Source organism: Struthio camelus, chromosome 6 (genome assembly GCF_040807025.1).
Source record: "Struthio camelus isolate bStrCam1 chromosome 6, bStrCam1.hap1, whole genome shotgun sequence".
NCBI lineage: Eukaryota > Metazoa > Chordata > Aves > Struthioniformes > Struthionidae > Struthio > Struthio camelus.
The window spans coordinates 23,982,789-24,001,375 of record NC_090947.1 but is presented as its reverse complement, the minus strand read 5'-3'; the positions used below and the strand labels follow the sequence as shown (position 1 = coordinate 24,001,375).

Sequence of the window (18,587 nt, the reverse complement as noted above, 5' to 3'; positions counted from 1 at the left end):
GTACCAACTATACTTAACACTGAATTCCAACTTCCATTTGACGTTCTCCCTCTTTGTAAAATTGCTTATAAACTTGCTCAACTTGCTTTTACTTGAAACTGTGCTCAGTTTCAGGCAAAAGTGATTTTTCCTCCGCTCATGAAAAACCTGAATAAAGTAAGATTGGCAAAAGTATTGATTTGCACAGCTCAAACAGCCAATGTAAGAAAATAACTAGTTTTAAGCTTTTGTATTTTCCCTCCCATTTACAAGAGCTCAGAAATTTTTAATCAAATGGATTTTAGTGTTTGTCCCCTGCCCCCACCTCATTTTTTGGAGCTGGCTGTTCATTAAAAATATATATATCGATAATATAAATCATATTACAAACATCTCCTTCCCACTTCTAGTTGAGTGATGTCATTCAGTGTAAGGCATAAGCCCTCTGCCACAATAGAAATGTCAGTGGGAGAAAAAAAATAATAGCTGGAGCTTTCTCAGTCACAGTTCCCATCTTGTTTTCAAAGGTCTGAAAATGATTTTTTTTTTGTTATTTGTGTTTGTTTTTAAAAAAAGAAGGCTGAGATCGGTTTTGTTAACTAGAGTTGTTCTGGTCCTGAGGTAGATGACTCTTTCTTTTTTTAAATACAAACTAAAACAGACTTTTAAATAGACCATGTCTATTCCCTGCACATTTGCTGCTCTCTCACATAACTGCTCTTCACTTAGCCTTCCTCTGCTGACCCTTCCCCCACTTAAAAAAAAAGACATAGAGATTGTACAGGGTGATGGAGAACATGGTGACAGAATTCAGACACCCGAGAACAGAGCTGCAGGCTGCAGGACATTCTCATGCAATTCCTCTATAAATCTCAGTGGCCCACTTGGTCCCTCACCCATTCTCTGTGAAGTTTCACCCAGTTCAGTTTAACACATTTGCTGAAAATTTGCTTCCTAATTTTCTTCTTCTTTGTTTCCCTGCAGGTCTCTGGGGACTTGTCAATAATGCTGGGATCATGGGGCTATTAGCTCCTACAGACTGGTTGGATATTGAGCACTTTAGAGAACCAATTGAAGTTAATTTAATTGGACTCATAAATGTTACAATAAATATGCTTCCCTTGATAAAGAAAGCAAAGGGAAGGATAGTAAATGTATCCAGTGTTGGAGGTCGTCTAGCATTCAGTGGCGGAGGCTATTCCCCTTCAAAGTTTGGGGTAGAAGCATTCAATGACAGCTTAAGGTACAAGGCTCACTGTGAAGAAAGACCACCCCCATCCCCCCACCCCCAGCAAGGCTAACACTAGCACAGGAAGAATAGGAGCTGATTTACAAGCTTGGCAGTCAGCATGAATTTGAAGAATACTATGAACTAATTCTTCTTAAGAATGCCTTTGCTCAGCATAGGTTACGCCACTTTTGAAGACTACGATAGCAGGCCTGTTGGGCAGACAAAATGTCCTAAACGGTTATCGTGGCACAGTTAGAGCTCTGTAAATTCATAACTAACTTACCTTACTGTGTTCAGGGGCCTTATTGCAGAGGAGGCTCAGGTTAAGGAAACTGAGCACCTAGAAATTGTCACCCCAAGCCCATCCAGAAAAAAATGCATACCATGAGTTACTGCATGACATTAAGTTTAGTCTAAGCTTTGTTCTCAAGCCTATTCTCTTAATTATACTGATCACTAAAGAGATCTAGAGAATACAGCAACCTAATTCTAGTGACTTACCAGGGCTTCTTGATGTAACACAGGGAGCAATTTGTGTGCCTAAATACCAAGTGCCATTTTAGATACCAGAAGGTATATGAGACACTTACTTAAACAGGGCTGACAGACATGTCACAGGGCTAGAAAGAGCTGCACCGATATGGAGTACCAGCTAGAGGCCAAGTGGCATATGAACACATGAAACGGCTATAGATACTTGCATGTAAGCAGCCAGACAGTCTGTCTTACAGACAAATCCAGTAATTAACAAACTCCTGAAAGATGAGCTAGGATATGAAATAAAATATGCCAGCTATTGCATAGTCACTGCCCATGCATGCTCCTACCCTGTGGAAAAGACAAGATAGCTCATGCCTCTTTCATTTAGGGATAACAGACAGACTGCAAGTTCACACCCTTGCTTATCACACTGCTGTTGTGTGTGTGTGCAGGTGTGCCATGTAAAGACAGAAATAAAGGCAGTAGCACAGGAGAAACAATACTAATTAGAATGCCTAATGTGATGAGATCTTTGGGCTGTCTTTGCAGGAGAGATATGAAGGCTTTCGGAGTGAAAGTTTCTTGCATTGAACCTGGACTGTTCAGAACAGCATTATCAAATCCAGCTAAGATTATGAAAGAAAAGGAAGTTATCTGGAATCAGCTTCTCCCCAGTATTAAAAAGCAATATGGAGATGCGTATTTTCAGAAAGGTGAGGCAATTTCCAACCATTTTAAAAGAACCAAAACATTTATTGCTGAAAAAGACTTGCAAAATGGCATCATGTCTTGTGTCATTCTGACTTTTTGGAAATACTGTGCTGTAAAAAGTTATGCTTCAAATGCTTCTATATAATCACAATATGGCTATCCACGCAGAAGGAAAGAATTGTTATTTTATACCTGTGAAACTTTATTCAAATCTCAGGTAAAGATCAATTATTCGTGTTGGCATGTGCCGTGGCTTTTGAGCAAAATTCTAAGCAGAAACACTTTTATCTGATGATGCCAGGCTGGACCAATATGCTTGATGTGTTTTTCTGTCATTACCTTTTATTTATTTAGTAATCAAGTAGGGATAAACTCCCTTTGTTTCTATTAGCCCCAGTACTGATGAAGCCATTCAGGAATAGTGTCCGTATTTCTACTTCCCTCTGACATATTTATATTCATTCTGAGCAAAGGCTGGTTACCTGTCCTGAGGCAACAGAGGCCTGGCTTTGCTGTGATTGTTCAACAACTAAGGGTAACTAGATTGTGCTTGGGGTAAACTATATCACAAGGGCATTAAGGATGGAGGACTCACTCCTCAGAAACTGCTAGGAATTCTTGGCTAGAGAGAAACAAGAAAAACTAATTCCTTAGTGAAATTGCACAAGTAAGTGTGGAGGGAGGAGTTAAGTGTCCTGGCTGTCACTAAACAATCTTTTCTGAGTTTTACAGATGCAGCAAAGAAAGAAAAGCTGTCCAAGATCTGTCTTAACAGAGACATTTCACTGGTTGTTCAGTGTATGGAACATGCGCTAACAAGCCTCCAGCCACGTACCCATTACATTGTTGGGAGAGATGCTAAGGTTTTTTGGAATCCCCTTTCAAAAATGCCTGCAGCTGTACAAGACTTCTTACTTCTGAGAAACAGAGCAGAGCTTGCAGCTCCACATGCAGAGTGAAGTCTTTGCCGATATAATCGCAGATGATAATCCTAATCCTCAACCCAAATGAGATTGAGTCTATAATATCTGTCCTTTATTTCAACATGATCCAAACTGTACCTGAAATACACCCTCATTCCCTTACATAAATGTAAGGAATATATCTATTTCTCCCGTACCTGCTATTATGAAAAAAAAATCTTTCCTTGTTTCATTATTTTGCCTCATTCCTAAAGTGTAAATCAGAAAGAACAAAGTCATTATTAAACTTTCAGGAATGACTGTGACTTTTCAGTTCCTTCAATTTCTGCATGCTCAGTTTGAGAACCCTTACAGGCTCCAGTTTTCACAAAGGTCTGTAAGTCACTCAAGTCTCTCAGGAAAATGGGGAACATGGCTTTAAGTCTCCAAAAGCAGGAAGAGGAGTTCAGTCTTCTCAGGCAGAGGAAGGAATGGGAACAGGGCCTTACTTTAGCAGAACCCTTTACTGAACTCTTGCAACCCCACCTAGCAAGGAGGGTAGAAAATCCTTCTCCTGAGGCTACTTTGTTTAGTAGAGTCACCCCTGTTCAGTTGTGAAACCAAGGAAACCGTAGGTGCCTTCCCTAGCTGAAGTCCTAACTAGAGAGAGAGCAAAATAAATTGCCTACATCGTAGAGATGGCTGGGATTCATGCCACTTCCCACCCATATGGTTTTATAGTGCTTAGGTGAGGCAGCTCCCTGGTCAGCATGCTAAATTTTGTCGGTCCAACTCCACTCCTGTATTGCAAAGGATCCTTCACTTTAAACTTAGATTGCAGAACCCAGTCAAGACAAGACAAGGGCCCAATGCCTGTAATTTAGGTACTGAAGAGTTAAGGGTTTTTTTGTATTGTTTTGTTTGTTTGTTTTTAAAACTGAACTTGCAAGACTTCACGTCTGGAAGTTATTTCTTAGCATAAAAATAATAGCCTTGTTTTTGTGAGGTGCTGAGCCTGCAGAGAGGCTCTATTTCTTGTTAAATTCCTGACACAAATGCCTTTTAAGATCTAGCTCCATTAGAATTAATCATGACAAAGTGCTTGAGAACTACAGAGACTCCCATGTCAGGTCTAAAACCACACATTGCTCAGGAAGTCATTTCCTACTGTCATGGAAACTACTCAGTGATGACACAAATGTTCTCTTCACAAATGCTTTCTTCATGGTGGTGAATATGCAGTGACATGATCAGGTCATGCTGACAAGCTACCCAGTGGCTATCTAAATATTGCTGGTTGTCAACTTTTTTCCTTGGAGCTTGCAAAATGTTATTCTGTTCTTCTCAGCACAGTTTACGCTTAGGCTTTGTGCGTTCATTTTATTTATCTCTATCAACTCAGTTATCTGAAAAGTTATTCCTTCCGGAGCAGGTTTGAGGTGGATACCTCAGCACTAGCTAATCCTACTGAAATATGGATGGCATTGCCATTTAAGATTTTATTTTTAAAATGTCTGTCAAGAAAAGTGACAGAAAAACAAGTTCTCCTATTTAACACTTCAGTCAAAGGCTACTGTATAACTGTTATGTGAGCTGGCAAATTCCCTGTCAAATTCTATATGATCTATTAGCTTTTCAGACAAAAGATCAGTCTGTACCTGTCAGTGAAATTACTGGCCCCTACAGAAGAGGCAGCGTTTAGTGCTAGTAACATGAGTATTGGCCTTAGCAGAGAGCCCTGACGTCACTTCACATAGAACATCATTCTCCTTCTGGAATTTAATCATTCCCCTCCCCACCACACCCTGAGATTCAACCCAAGCGATTTGGGAAACAGAGTATAAAAGGATATCATCTAGTCTGATCTCTGTCCTTAGAAATTCAAGTTTGGCTGGCTTATGCTAGTCCCTTTCAGACCACAGGCACACCATCAACTGCAGTGAGACCCTAGCACTGCGAAGGTTGACATTTAAAGGAAATTACAAACAGAATTTGGGTCACAGCACACTAACTGTAAATATATTATTTAAATTAGCAAAGCAGGAAAAACATCAGCTGTTCAATGCATTCCTAAGGCCTTTCTCATTGTTTAAAGGGCCAGATTCTGCCAGCATTTTCTCTCCTGGAACCAGATGCTTTATTTACTTAAATGCCAACAAAAAGAGCCAGTGACTTCTCAGAAGAATAAACCACAGTGTGTTCTGCTACAGCTATAAAAGTCTGTCATGCTCATAAGCTGTATAACGCAGGTGTATGTTTCCCACTGTCACGCGTAAAAATATTGTGTTTTAGAGACTAGAAGCCTCACTCAGGAGATGACTTGTGACTCACACAAGGGCAGGTGGTAAGTCAGAACATCCTCAGTGAAGGCACCCACAAGATCTGACTTCTGTTAGCTTGCTGGAACCAATATACAAAATCAAAGGCTTCAAAACCTCCATTTGTCCAGCAGAAATAATGTTAGTTTCCTGTTTTTCCACTTGAGAATCTCATTTCCTTTCCCAATGTCATGCTTCAAGCAGGATCATTTTTCCATGTCCTTTCTAGGAATCAGGGATTTCATTAAGAAATACACCTATAGATCCAATGGGAGATCAGACGTTCCAGTGCTGCCTGCTGTACATAGAAGACTGTCTCATGCCAAGCTCTCGGTAACGAAAAGCTACTTCTGGAGCTCACATTTTGCTTAGGTAATTTCTCTTCTGTTATGCCCCCTCACATAATGTGCTGCCAGCAAGTCAGAGAATCCTCTGCGAGAAAGGAAACATATGCTGTGTTTCAGTGTTTTCTGATATGCTAATTAGGATCCATTCTGCTTTCTGAAATGATTTTCTACAATTCAAAAGGAGGGAGGAGTGGCTGACACACCAGAAGGCTGTGCTGCCATTCAGAGGGACCTGGACAGGCTGGAGAGCTGGGCCGAGAGGAACCTCCGGAAGTTCAACCAAGGCAAGTGCAGGGTCCTGCACGTAGGGAGGAATAACCCCATGCCCCAGGACAGGCTGCTGGAAAGAAGCTCTGCAGAGAAGGACCTAGGAGTCCTGGTGGACAACAAGTTAAGCACGAGCCAGCAATATGCCCTTGTGGCCAAGAAGGCCAATGGTCTCCTGGGGTGCGTTAGGAATACTCCTCGTCTACTCAGCCCTGGTGAGGCCTCACTTGGAGTACTGTGTCCAATTCTGGCCTCCCCAGTCCAAGAGAGACATGGCACTACCGGAGAGAGTCCAGCGGAGGGCTACAAAGATGATGAGGGGACTGGAGCATCTCTCCTCTGAAGAAAGGCTGCGAGAGCTGGGCCTCTTGAGCCTGCAGAAGAGAAGACTGAGAGGCGATCTCATCAATGCGAACAAGTATCTGAAGGGAGGGTGTCGAGAGGATGGGGCCAGTCTCTTCTCCGTGGTGCCCAGCGACAGGACAAGAGGCAACGGGCACAAACTGAAACGCAGGAAGTTCCGTCTGAACCTGAGGAAAAACTTCCTTTCCTGTGAGGGTGACTGAGCACCGGAACAGGTTGCCCAGAGAGGTAATGGAGTCTCCTTCCCTGGAGATATTCAAAACCCGTCTGGATGCGATCCTGGGAAATATGCTCTAGAGGACCCTGCTTGGGCAGGGGGGTTGGACTAGATGATCTCCAGAGGTCCTTTCCAACCTTGGCTGTTCTGTGATTCCGTGATTCTGTGATTATGTAAAAAGCAGGATCCTGAGAATAAAGCCAGCAGTGGAGAAAGAAAAAATCCTTTTAGATTTTTCTCTCCTTCATTTGCATGGCAAAGGATTGCTGCCTGTCATATCAGGTAGCTAATAATAACAGGTTGTTAATAATAATCCTGACTTGATACTATAACCTAGTCTTAGACCTTGAGAAGCATTCCACTAGGAAAGGCTTTGCCTGCTTGTAGATTGCCGTTCTGTGGTCATTTCAACCAACCTGTAGAGTTAGCCTGTCATTTAAATCACTTCAGACATGACTAGGCCGGCCTAACAAGAACGTCTGCCAGATTTGTTAAAGAAATCGATGCCAGCCAGCCACCTGTTAAAAAACATACACACGGACCCCAAGTCTCCAGCAAGTTACACGTATCTACTGACCAGCTGCAGAGTGCTGCAAGAGTAATAACAGTCTGCACCAGAGCTGGGGCTCTGTCAGAAAGTGTCAAAAGAAGCAGGGATTTCCAGACCTATGCCAGAACAAGTAGGGAAGGGAAATGGAAGGGAAAGAGCTGTCCGCCAAGTGGAGGATGAACAGGTCCTGGCAAGGAGCAGCAGCAGGGGTTACCTGCCAGTCTGGGACTGGCTGCCACGATCTGGTGAACAGGGCCAGATCACTTCTAGCTCTACCCTACTGATGTCTTGGATGATATTGTTCAAAAGAAAGCTCGCTCTCTCTGGCTGCTCCACCTCACTTGTTTTCCTAAGTTTAGATTTTCTTCTCATTCAGTTAGTTTCAGGTCAATTTCATAACAAGCTTACTTGTTCATTCTACTATTGCAAACTGCCTTTGCCCAAGCCTCCCCACCTCCTGCACCACTGCATCTGGGAGCAGGGACTATGCAGCTTTAAGAATGGAGAGGAGTGAAGGATAAGGAAAAGGAGTTCTGCTTAGATTTAAAAAAAAAAACCATCATTCACAGCTGAATCAGAAGTACCCAGCAAACTCTGGGCCAGGTAATAAATGAACAAGCAACTTATCAGTCATATGTTAGAGTCTTTTCCAAAGCAAAATGTAGGGCTTTTATTTGTATGTTTGGTAGAACTTGAGCTTTTACTTGAAAAACATTGTTTAGTTACTCAGAAAATTGATTTGTTTCAAGCACCATAAAGCTGCCACCTGGACTACTGAAAAAAAAAAAAGTCCCTAAGACTTGTCAAACACAAGGTATATTTTACTCAACTTTTGTCTCCAAAAGATCAAGTCATGCCAATAATAACTTGCCCACATAAAGGGGAAAAAGATGGAGGTGTGGAAGACAGAACCGATTCCTTTTAAAGCAATGGAAAGACTCCTGCTGATTTCAATATAAGGAGCAGACCATTCCTTCCCAGCTGAGTAGATTATTTCTGCCTAATGAGCCTGGACAGTCTCCAGGCTCTGTAGATTACTATATGTATAGGCCAGCAATGCTTATATAATATAGGTAGAATAGGCAGGCATATAGCATACAGGTAAGATTAATACCAAGTAAGTTGCTAAGTCAGAGGCATCAGAGCACAAGTCATAATCAACAGCAGGGAAACAGGTCTTGCTGGTCAGCCAATGTACAACGATCACAAAGCACCATTAGACAGAATTTATGGTGAGATTTTTCTCAAAACTATCACTGTGCAGGTCTTAGGGAACAAGCTTATGAGTTTGACTCAAGCAGTTTCTCCATTCTGACACTGGAGGTAACTGGAAAAGGCAATTCCTGAGCACCTGGAAACACAGTGAGCTTGTGGATGTCACCCCAGAATGCGAGTACCAGCACAAAACAGAGCTCTATGTCTAATGTTATAGCGAGTAGTAACAGTTCTGCATTTGCTGAATAGCTAAGAGAACAAACTAAGCACCTGTTTTTTAAGTGCATAGGCAAGAGCACATCTAGCCTCATTTTTTTGTAGACTGATTTTAACCAACTGTTGCTTATTAAAGCACCTAAAGGGTCTGAATAAAATGCTAACTCAGTAATGTTTTTTGCAACATGCAGAACCATTCTCTACTCGACTTCTTTATTTTGTTTTACTGGCTCAGTCACCTAAGAGTTTAAAGGGTTTTACTTTCTCCCTTTGTCTTTTACCAATGATGTGGTAGAAAATCTAAAGTGTGAGCAATACAAGGAAAGAGACAATTGTGCTGAGAAATCAGCACTTATTTTTACCAGGCTCTGCCTTTATCTCCCTGTGAAATAGGGTAGGAGAGTTTGGATATGCATTTCTTTTAATAAGACACATTAATGAAGATCTTAAGATATCCGCTGACCACTGAACTGAACTATCACACTTCCTTTTTTACATAGCAGGTGAAAAAAGGCCCCTCTTTTCTATGAAACCAAAGCGCAAGGCCCCACATCTGCAGGAATAACTCACATAAGAATGGGAGGTGTGATGCATTTGCTCCTATGTTCCACCGAAGAGCCAGGGGGTTTGTAGCACTGGCAGGAAGACCAATTTCTAAAATTTGTAAATAATCTTAGAATCTGTAAAGCTTTTAGGGAATCTACCAGACCATTTTCTGATAAATCTAAACCCTCCAATAACTGTTACATGAATGCTGTTTCTGAAGTATTCCAGTCCCTAAATTTCCCTTTAGCAGTTCTTCCTCAGCTCGGCTGGTAGGTCACCCTAACCTGTAACAGAGCACCGATTTCTGCAGGTTTGCACTGATGCAGGATCTGTGTCCAGATCCTAAACCTCATTCTGAGCTGAAGTGTTTTGGCACAACTACCAAAGTAAACGTGCTGTGGGAATAAGAAAAAGTAACACTCCCCTCCAACAGGATCTATGTGCTTTGGTTTTCTTTAGCACACGGAAGCAAGGGATGCTGCATTTTGCTTTCATCTAAGGATCTGAAAGTGCTCTCAGTGTAGTCGCACTCCTTTTCTTTAAAACTGATTGCTTTTATAATGGCACTTGTCTGACCATAAGGAGCCCAGGCCCATCCCAATGATACTCAGTTTGTCAGGTGAATATCAAAGTTTTAATGGAAGGTAGACTTTGCCTTTAGCTATTTACTAGCTATACTAATAATCAGAGTTCAGTATTTATGGAGCTATATCAATATTCTTTAAATATCAAGCTGATACTTTCTCTAGAAACACACATCTTACCACAGACGGCTATTTCAGAATTGATATGCCTCTGGAAGAGAAGTTCTTTTGTTTTTGTTTTCGCTTTTTAAGTTTTCCACAGTTGTGAAACAAGCAAACAAAAAATCTTCTATAACATTTCACATTCACAGAACAATTCACAGCAAATTTTATTGGAAGAAAATTTTAACTGAGACTATTCCCTTTTGTTCTCGTCCCAGACTCGTCAGAGGGTATGACATCACCTAAATACTTGCAGAAGGCTCCAGCAGAGCAAAAATCAGTTTGGTACACAGCACCGAACATACACATGTTATTAGAGAAGGAGCACAGGATTCTCAGTGAGAACTAGACTGGTTAGGGATTAAAAGCTTAAGAACACAAGACCAGGCCTGACAGGCAAGAGCCCAGCAGCAGAGCCTCGGGGTACAGCACTGCTCCCTCTGCCCATTAACGCCTCATGTCTTACAGCTCTTCTGTGCCAATTATTGCTACTGAAACACAGAGACTGATGCTAACCACAGCAGTCTGGGACATATTTTTCTTACACAGGAGTCAAGTGGGGGGGAGCCCAGCCACACACTCCAGGGCTTTTTCACTCAGCCCCACTTTCAAATTTAATCTCATCTCCAGCAGTTCAAGCTCACTGCCTGCCATTTTCCCCTTACAGCACAGTCAAGGGCAGGAAGATATGATTTACAGCTCCAGTTTCCAATTAGATTAATCTTTCCCCTAAATCTCTAATTACCGCATTTTATTTTGTATTGGTAAAAGGTGAGTTAAGTCCCAAAATGATGCAGCACAGCACCAGCTTGCTGAGTAGCTGCTTGATTTACTGGTGTGAGGTTAAAAGAGCCAGCTAGCAGCAACTTCTCTCTCTCTGCGTGTCTAGCTCAGCTCCAAATTCTAAATCAACAGTCAAAGGAAATGTCATTGCTGGCCATGTCTTTGCAAATGGATTGGGGTACCTATGACTGGCTACTGCAACATCCCATTTTCTGACTATACTTTACAGCACTGAAACCTGAAATAGCCTGAGCTCTTTAACACCATTTTATTGGCACTTTGTCAGAGCATACACAAGTCCTCTCAGAAAATAAATGTCTTCAGCTCAGTAAAACATTACAAAGCTGGTTCCAAAGTGCACACACTCAGGAACACTGCAACCCTTCGTCCGACTTAACAGGCACGTTCATGGTAAAAAAGCCAAGTACCTAGGTAAAGTACCTGAACAAGAGGGCCTATTATGTTAGCCTTGACACAACAGGGAGATGGGCTGCTCAAATACCCAGTGCAGCCCAGGAACAAATCTAACAAATACCCCCAAAATGCAGTGGGAGCCTTTCTGTGGATTGCAGTGGAAGGGGAAGCAAACTCTTAACTGTTTCTGTATTTGCTTAATATTTTAAAACCAGAGAAAGTTAACCAGTAGCTCAGAGAACCATATCCATGGCTATCAAAGGCATCCAGGTATGTAAAATAAGATCATTAAGTGGGTATGAATATTGTGTATGAACTTTGACTAATTTCACTAACTAGAGTCCAACATTAATTCACTATCAGAGTCTAAGACTATGTCCATAAAGTCACTCCTACTTGGCTAGATGACAGTGAAATTTAAAATTAAGAGTAAATCCAGATCACTCCATCAACTCAGTGGGAACAAAAACACAAGAAAGGCTCCAGCAACCAGGCCTAATACATTGGCCTTCCTTTAACACTCATGCCTTAAGGTAGCAAGGCTATCACAGAATAATCAGCCAAATGGATGCTTAAATTCTAGACAACTCGGAGTTATGGGAGAATATAAAAGAAAGACCTCTTCCTCTGTGTTTATGTTTAAATTCTGGAAGTACTCAAAAATTCCTTTGTTTTAATGCATCGTTCTTTTAATACAATCACATTTTAAAGGTCAGATGCCTGCACCTGGACACCTGCTCTAGTTGAGGGAGCCAAAGTCACTCCTTAGCATCTGGGAAAAAAAGTTTCTTTAGCAGGATGCCCGAGTGCTGCACTGGAAAATGCTGACCAGCCTTCCCATAAATTTAGGTTTTAATTAGTTATTTTGGTTTAATTCTTGCACAAACCAAAAATACAAATAGAAAACCAGTAATCAATCACAAAGATTTTAGCTTGGCGAGAACAGTGTTTTATGTTTATCAACAATCTTGGCGATAAGCTAGTAGCAAGCTACATCCTTGCCACCAGAGTCAAGAAATCTTGTGTTTTCTCAGTGCTTCTTTTTGAGGGCAACATTTACATGCACTTCCCCATTAATTTATACAAACACAGTTCCCATATTACATATTCTAATTCACTGCGTATCAGCACTGAACAGGCAATAAGGACAGAAAGAGGGAGACAGAAGACTCCGACACTGACCCAAAGTCCCCCTTGCCTAAGGAGTGGAGAGCAAATAGCTTGCCATCATGCAACACAAATCACGTAACAAATTAGTCAGCAAACCCACCATTACAGCTAAGGCTTTTCCAGTCATTCTTGGGGATCGCTCTGCTTCCACGCTACAAATCAGAAGAGCAGCCTAGGTAGCATCATAACAGATTATCAAACAATTGTCCTTCTTCCCAGAAGAATTCCTCTTTTTCCAGTATTAGCACAAATAATCACGAGTGTTGGAAAAAAAAGAGCGTGCTACTGTGAGAACTGATGCAGTAGTTTCAGTCTGAATCATCCTGAGAGGATGGGGCGGACGAGGAAGATTGGCAAGTAAAGCTTGAACACTGCAGAAATCTATTGAAAAGGAGGTCAAGAGAAGGTTTTGCCAAGGCATCTATTATTCACGGGTACCAATCACATTGTGCCAAAGCTTCTGCCCCTGCTCCCCTCTTCCTTACAGCGAGCTGGAAGGATTGCAACAAGAAACAAAGCCCTTTATGGGAACTGGGTCTAAGGAAACTGGGGGATTGGCTGAGTGTGTTTACTTCATTGTATTTCTAGATCACTCACTATTTGCTATTTGCTCATAGCTCTCACTTTCAGACTCACTGCACATAGGAATTGTGGTGTCCATACTTTCCCTTATCATTTACTGTCTCATCAGAGACAGTCACAGAGTAAGAGACCTGAATGGAAAACACATCTTCATAACAAGCTGTGACACTGGGCTTGGAAACTCACTGGCTAAATGGCTTGACAAAAGGGGGTTTTGTGCCATTGCTGCACGTGTCACAGAAAAAGGAAAGCAAGACCTACAGTCCTGCTGCTCACTCTCACTGAAGACAGTGAACCTGAACTTAGCTCCAGCAGCATCATCAGGGCTGTGCCATTTGTGACAGAAGAGACCGCCGGTAAGGGTAAATGATAAGGTCAGCGCCTATAAAAAGTGTTTCAGTATAATCAAATGTAGCCTGGCTAAGACTTCTGGAGGCTCCCCACAACCTGCAGAGAAGGGCTCCTCTTCCTGAGGAAGCATGTTCTTTCTTCAGTTCTGTCCCATAAACCATCATATCATTTACCCCTCCTCTAAGAAGGAGAAGAGGGTCTATTTGCAGGACTAAATGAGTCTGATTTCTGCAATGCACACAGTAACAACTGCACTGACTGCAACAATTAAACAATTACTATTTCAGCCAGTTTTCTTTGAGTTGTTATAAAGGTATTTCTCAATACTGCTATCATATACCTCCAAGCATTTGTCTAAAGCAAAGAGGGAGAGTTTGTCCTTGGATACCTATGAGTGGGGTTAAAAACATGACTTAAACGTAGTTTTTTGGCAGTGTAATAAAAGGTAAATAAGGGCACGGTGAATACATTCAATTGTGACAATATGTGCCTTTTTTTTTCAGCACCACTAGCTCAGACTAGACATTGTTAAGTGCACCCAAAGGGGACCACAGCACTGCAGCTACCTAATGTAATAAACAGTTTACCAAATAATCAATAAGCTGGTTAATTAATTAATTATTTAAAACAGCAAAGGTGTATCTTGTAGGCCTTTTTCCTTAAGGCTTATAACACATTTTCTGGCCTCTTCATGCAAAGTCCCAGACAATTTTTACGTGGAATGCATGAGGGCAAGGACAAAATAATTATTAGAACTTACCTCTTCAAAAGCTTTTTTTTAAGCAGGCATCTGCTTTCAGTTTGGGGGAAGTGGTACGTTCTCAGTTCAGGTAACCACTGCTGAGCAAATTTTCAGGGAGACTGGGCACTGAACCTTCAGCCTCTCCCTCTAGGGACAAGCTGTTCTCAGCAAACTCCTAGAAGCGTCACTATTTATCTAAACCTCTCCAAGTAATTTATAAGGCAGTAAACTAGTATTATCGCTGCACAGGGTTAAGCTAATATTTTTAGAAGCACTGACTAACTCTGCATGTCTAGTTCAGACTTTAGACCACAACCCAGAAAAGTATTCAGTCTCACCACTTCTACGTGTACGATTTGATTTTCACAGAGAATGCAAGTGCATAGTAAGAGCCCACATACTTTAGCAGATCTGGGCAGTAGAGCCCAGGATGATGGCCCACCTCTCCACCTGGGATCATTTTTCTTTAATACTTTACCCATTCTCATTTAGAGTCATTGCATAAGGCCTTCAACAAATTTTGCCAGGTGTACAGCGTACACCTAGATACTTAGAAGCAAATCCTAGTCAGCGGTACTCATCTGATTGAAGTTTGTGTGCAGTATGTGCTTGGTTCCTAATGCTAAGTACAAAATCCTACTCAGCAGGTATGATATCACCACATAATGAAAGAAACGGTTTTGGTATCCTATTAGGGCTTTTTGGCTTGGTGAACAATGCTGAAGGAACAACACCTGTGGCACCCACTGACTGGCTAAGGATAGAAGATTTCCATGCAGTCCCGGATGTCTGTCTAATAGGATTGATTGAAATCATTGAAATTAAGCTTCTACCACTTCTGAAAAAAGCTGAGGGAAGAATAGTCAATCTAACCAATGCCACAGGCCTTATGGTATTTGTAGGAGGTGGCTACAGCCTGTCCAAGTGGGGAATGGAAGCTTTTTCTGACAATTTATGGTGAGTTGTTAAGATATATGTGTGTGAATTCAAGAATGGATTCCAAATACTCTGAAGGAGGGTGACTATATGTTTGCTTCTTTCTTTTTCTTTCTGGAAATCTTGCCTAAAGGGGGAAATAAAAAGGCAAGGATGTTGGTCACTTATTTAGAATTTCCATCTCAAGTAGCAGAACAGAATGACTAGGAACCTGCACTGGGAAATGTTTGCATATCCTGGACAATTAGCTAGCATGCAGCCATGGGACACATAAACACACAGCATATACACAAGTAAAACAACAGTATAGCCTGGACAGACATCCAGAGCTTCCTGGACAAGTCATACTTCATATTTTCATGCTGCTTGGTAAATACTAGACTTACAGATATATGCACACGAGGCAGGAGGACCCTCAACATGTTGCATTGTTGCATATGGATTACAAAAATGTGCATGCACATACTTATCACTGGTTGAGTTCCTTTTTTAAAATATGGAAATAACAAAGTAAAATAATGTCTCTGTCACTCAACATTGCTAGTGAGAAGGAAAGACACTGTAACTTTGTGAAGTATACATGTAGTGATCTTAAATAGCTTATATTGACTGTAACAGCTCAAGCACAGCAACAGCAGATAAAATTATGTCAGCTATGTTTGTGTAAATTTGGCAGTATGTGACTACAATTAACTATGGTAACTGGCAGTGGATAACCATAATAAACTTAGCAGCATAGAATCACGGTAATTATTAGTGTTACGGTTCTGATAAGCACTCTCAGATTCCTGAACTCTCTCAACCTGCTAAGGTCTGCAAGACCCTTCTCCTGGCTCTTAGTGTCCACACCTATGGCACAGGAGCACCACGGTTTTCCCATCTGGCATGTTGGAGAGGATGTTTGACTTTGCAGCAGGGGTCTGATTCTCAGACTCTGGGGTCTTCAATAGTCATCCTTGTCTGCTGGTCCCACCCTGTAGCCTTTGATTTATCTTTTTATCTCCTCAAAATTCAGTGATGGTTTTCTGAAGGTACTTCCTTCATTTCTGCAGATGGCTTGTCCCTGTTGAATCGGTTCCGAAACCAACCCTAAGATACCTGGTCACTCTGGCCTCATTTTGCAGATGTATTCCTGTTGAGTTCCAAGTGTGACCCAGAGTTCCAAGTGTGACCAGTCACGTTGCACTTTGCCTGCAGCTGTCTTAACCATGACATTCTTACATTATCCACCCTATAGTCTATTAATTTGCTAGATACGGTACTAAAGAAATTCAGCAATGGTTAACTATTGTCTCACCACATGCACTGCTAAATGTATTTGTGCAGGGTCGGCATTTCAATTCCCTTTCCACTACTATGGGTCCCCAACCCTGCTGCTGTTAGATTTAAATTTCCTCTTACAAAAATCAGTATTTTTGCAGAGCTGTGGTGAGTAGAAAGCTTTATATCTTCAAAGGAGGTTCAGTAACGGAGCAATCTTTTTCCCACTAATAAAGTTATAAAGTTTTACAGTTAAGTCTATGTGCCTTATACATCATTTCTCTACACAATAACAATACCAAAAATATCTCTGTGGACCTTCTCCAAAACCAGCTCAAGTTAAAACAACTCTGTATGCTCAAAACAGAATTATGAAGTGCCTATGCCAAAAGCATTCCAAATAACTATTAATCTCCTCTACTGCCAATTTATGACACATTTTATTTTTGCTCTAATGCTCCATAACAATCTGAGCTGGGTGATTCCAAGCAGCAATTAGACAATCATAACTTTAACAAATTATGCTGAGCAGCCTTCACTAAGCCCAGTTACACTGCATAGCCCTGTGGCTGAGGCCTAGCCTGATGAGTCATGTCTTCACAAGGTCTAGGAAAATTGCTTCAGATTGCTTGCGAACCTTGATAAATGCTTATATAAAGAAACTACATACGCCAAAGTTATATAGACTAAATGCTAATGTGCACATGGTCTACTCCCTTGCATTCTTAAGAACGTAGCCCCCAGAGTCTGTGAAGCTGCCCTACAGGACAAAGCCATCTGCATGCTGAAGGAGTTACGCTGCAACTCAAACTACACAAAAAGGGAACCATGCTATCAAAAAGCAGACCGACCTTCATTGCAGCAACATTTAATAATCTAACCATAATCATTTCACCGTAATATGGAGTATAAGGTTCTAACCCAACTGAATAATTTGGCTGACTTACACTTTTTTCCAGGCACTTTATAATCTGCTTCCGCTGGTAAACCATTGGCAGCTGGAATGATACAGCAGTATTCGATACGGTCAAAGTTTCAGTTTGATAATACACGGTTCAGATGGAGTTGGCTGTCGCATCTTTTGCACCGGTCCAAAATAAACCACATAGAATAGCTGCGAGTCTACCTGACACTGCCTTGTTTCTCAGACTTACTTGCCTGCTACTTTTTTACAGTGATAGGCAGAATAAAATTATCATGATATAAGATGATAAGAATGAAAGTCTCAAATATTAATTTACATAACAGACTGTCTACTTACTTGTGTTTAATAGTTATGCCAATATTGGATGGCTATTACGGATTTTTTTTCTTCTAGGATAGAGATTCAGCATTCTGGAGTGAAAGTGAGCATTACTGAGCATGATTTCTTTAAGGCAGAAGTAGTTAGTTCAGATATCATTGAGAGAGACCTCTTAAGACTTTGGAACAGATTGACTCCTGAGATCAGAGATGCCTATGGAGAAAAATACTTTATTGAATGCAAGTACAAAAAGAATATTTGCTAGAGTTCATTAACTTTGGTTAATAAACCATTGATGACTCTTCTGGAACACATCCATGCTAAGTAAGGCCTGTGCTATTAGTTCCCTTATAAGATCAGTGAGATGTGATGTCTTGGTACCATCCTTAGTCCTTACATACTTAGAGGTAAAATTAGAGGAATTAATCGCTGCAATCGTATTACTAAAAATATGGCTTTCTGATTTCTGAGAAGTTGCGCTATGTTGTGCTGCACTTACAGCAGGAGGAGGCAACATCTAGCCTACCATATGAGCTTGGGAGGTTTTTGTTTACCTGGTTCTTGACTGTCCTGCAGCCCTTGCTGGTCTCTGCTCTGCTGTAGCTACACTGCTCTCAGTACTCGATCCAGTAGTTTAAAGCAAGCCTGAATACATCTACAGAAACTGCAGCCATACCTTGAATATAAAGAATCTTCTATCAGAGAACGTTACATAAATGCTTTCAGGTTTATTTTCTTTTTTACAGATATAAAAGCTCAAAGATTATCAGTGAGAAGACTGTGTAACTCTGATCTTTCTAAGGTCATGAAATGCATGGAACATGCCCTGATAGCAAAGTACCCCAGGACACGATACAGAGCTGGATGGGATGCAAAGTTCTTTTGGCTTTTTCTCTCCTATGCACCAACCTGTTTATCTGACATGCTGCTGCCTATGATCTTTCCAACTCCAGCAGCTAGTGGGAGATCAATTCCTGGAGTTCTAATTAACATTTAGTATTAAACTAGTATCAACTCC

The 18,587-nt window shown here is 41.3% G+C and overlaps 2 protein-coding genes and 1 pseudogene across 8 annotated transcripts in view; 2 read left to right on the top strand and 1 right to left on the bottom strand.

Annotated features, from left to right (window-relative positions):
* LOC104138418 (dehydrogenase/reductase SDR family member 9) overlaps positions 1-4,154 on the top strand; it is a 32,406-nt gene extending 28,252 nt beyond the window's left edge. The window contains exons 4-6 of one of the 2 annotated variants that reach the window (XM_009666009.2): positions 964-1,222; positions 2,240-2,403; positions 3,134-4,154. In XM_009666009.2, coding sequence (XP_009664304.2) covers positions 964-1,222; positions 2,240-2,403; positions 3,134-3,360 — 650 coding nt within the window. In that variant the 3' untranslated portion in view covers positions 3,361-4,154. The remainder of the gene's footprint in view (positions 1-963; positions 1,223-2,239; positions 2,404-3,133) is intronic. The other variant, XM_068948685.1, reaches the window with a different exon arrangement.
* Positions 1-14,319, bottom strand: part of ABCB11 (ATP binding cassette subfamily B member 11) — a 74,684-nt gene extending 60,365 nt beyond the window's left edge. For 3 of the 6 annotated variants that reach the window (XM_068948679.1, XM_068948678.1, XM_068948682.1), the window contains exon 1: positions 14,149-14,319. The gene's annotated coding sequence lies outside the window, so the exon portion shown is untranslated. Of the gene's footprint in view, positions 1-12,555; positions 12,950-14,148 lie in introns of those variants that run through there. The other 3 variants (XM_068948683.1, XM_068948680.1, XM_068948681.1) reach the window with 3 other exon arrangements.
* LOC104138578 (retinol dehydrogenase 7-like) lies at positions 8,740-18,566 on the top strand (annotated as a pseudogene).
* The last annotated feature ends 21 nt before the right edge of the window (positions 18,567-18,587 follow it).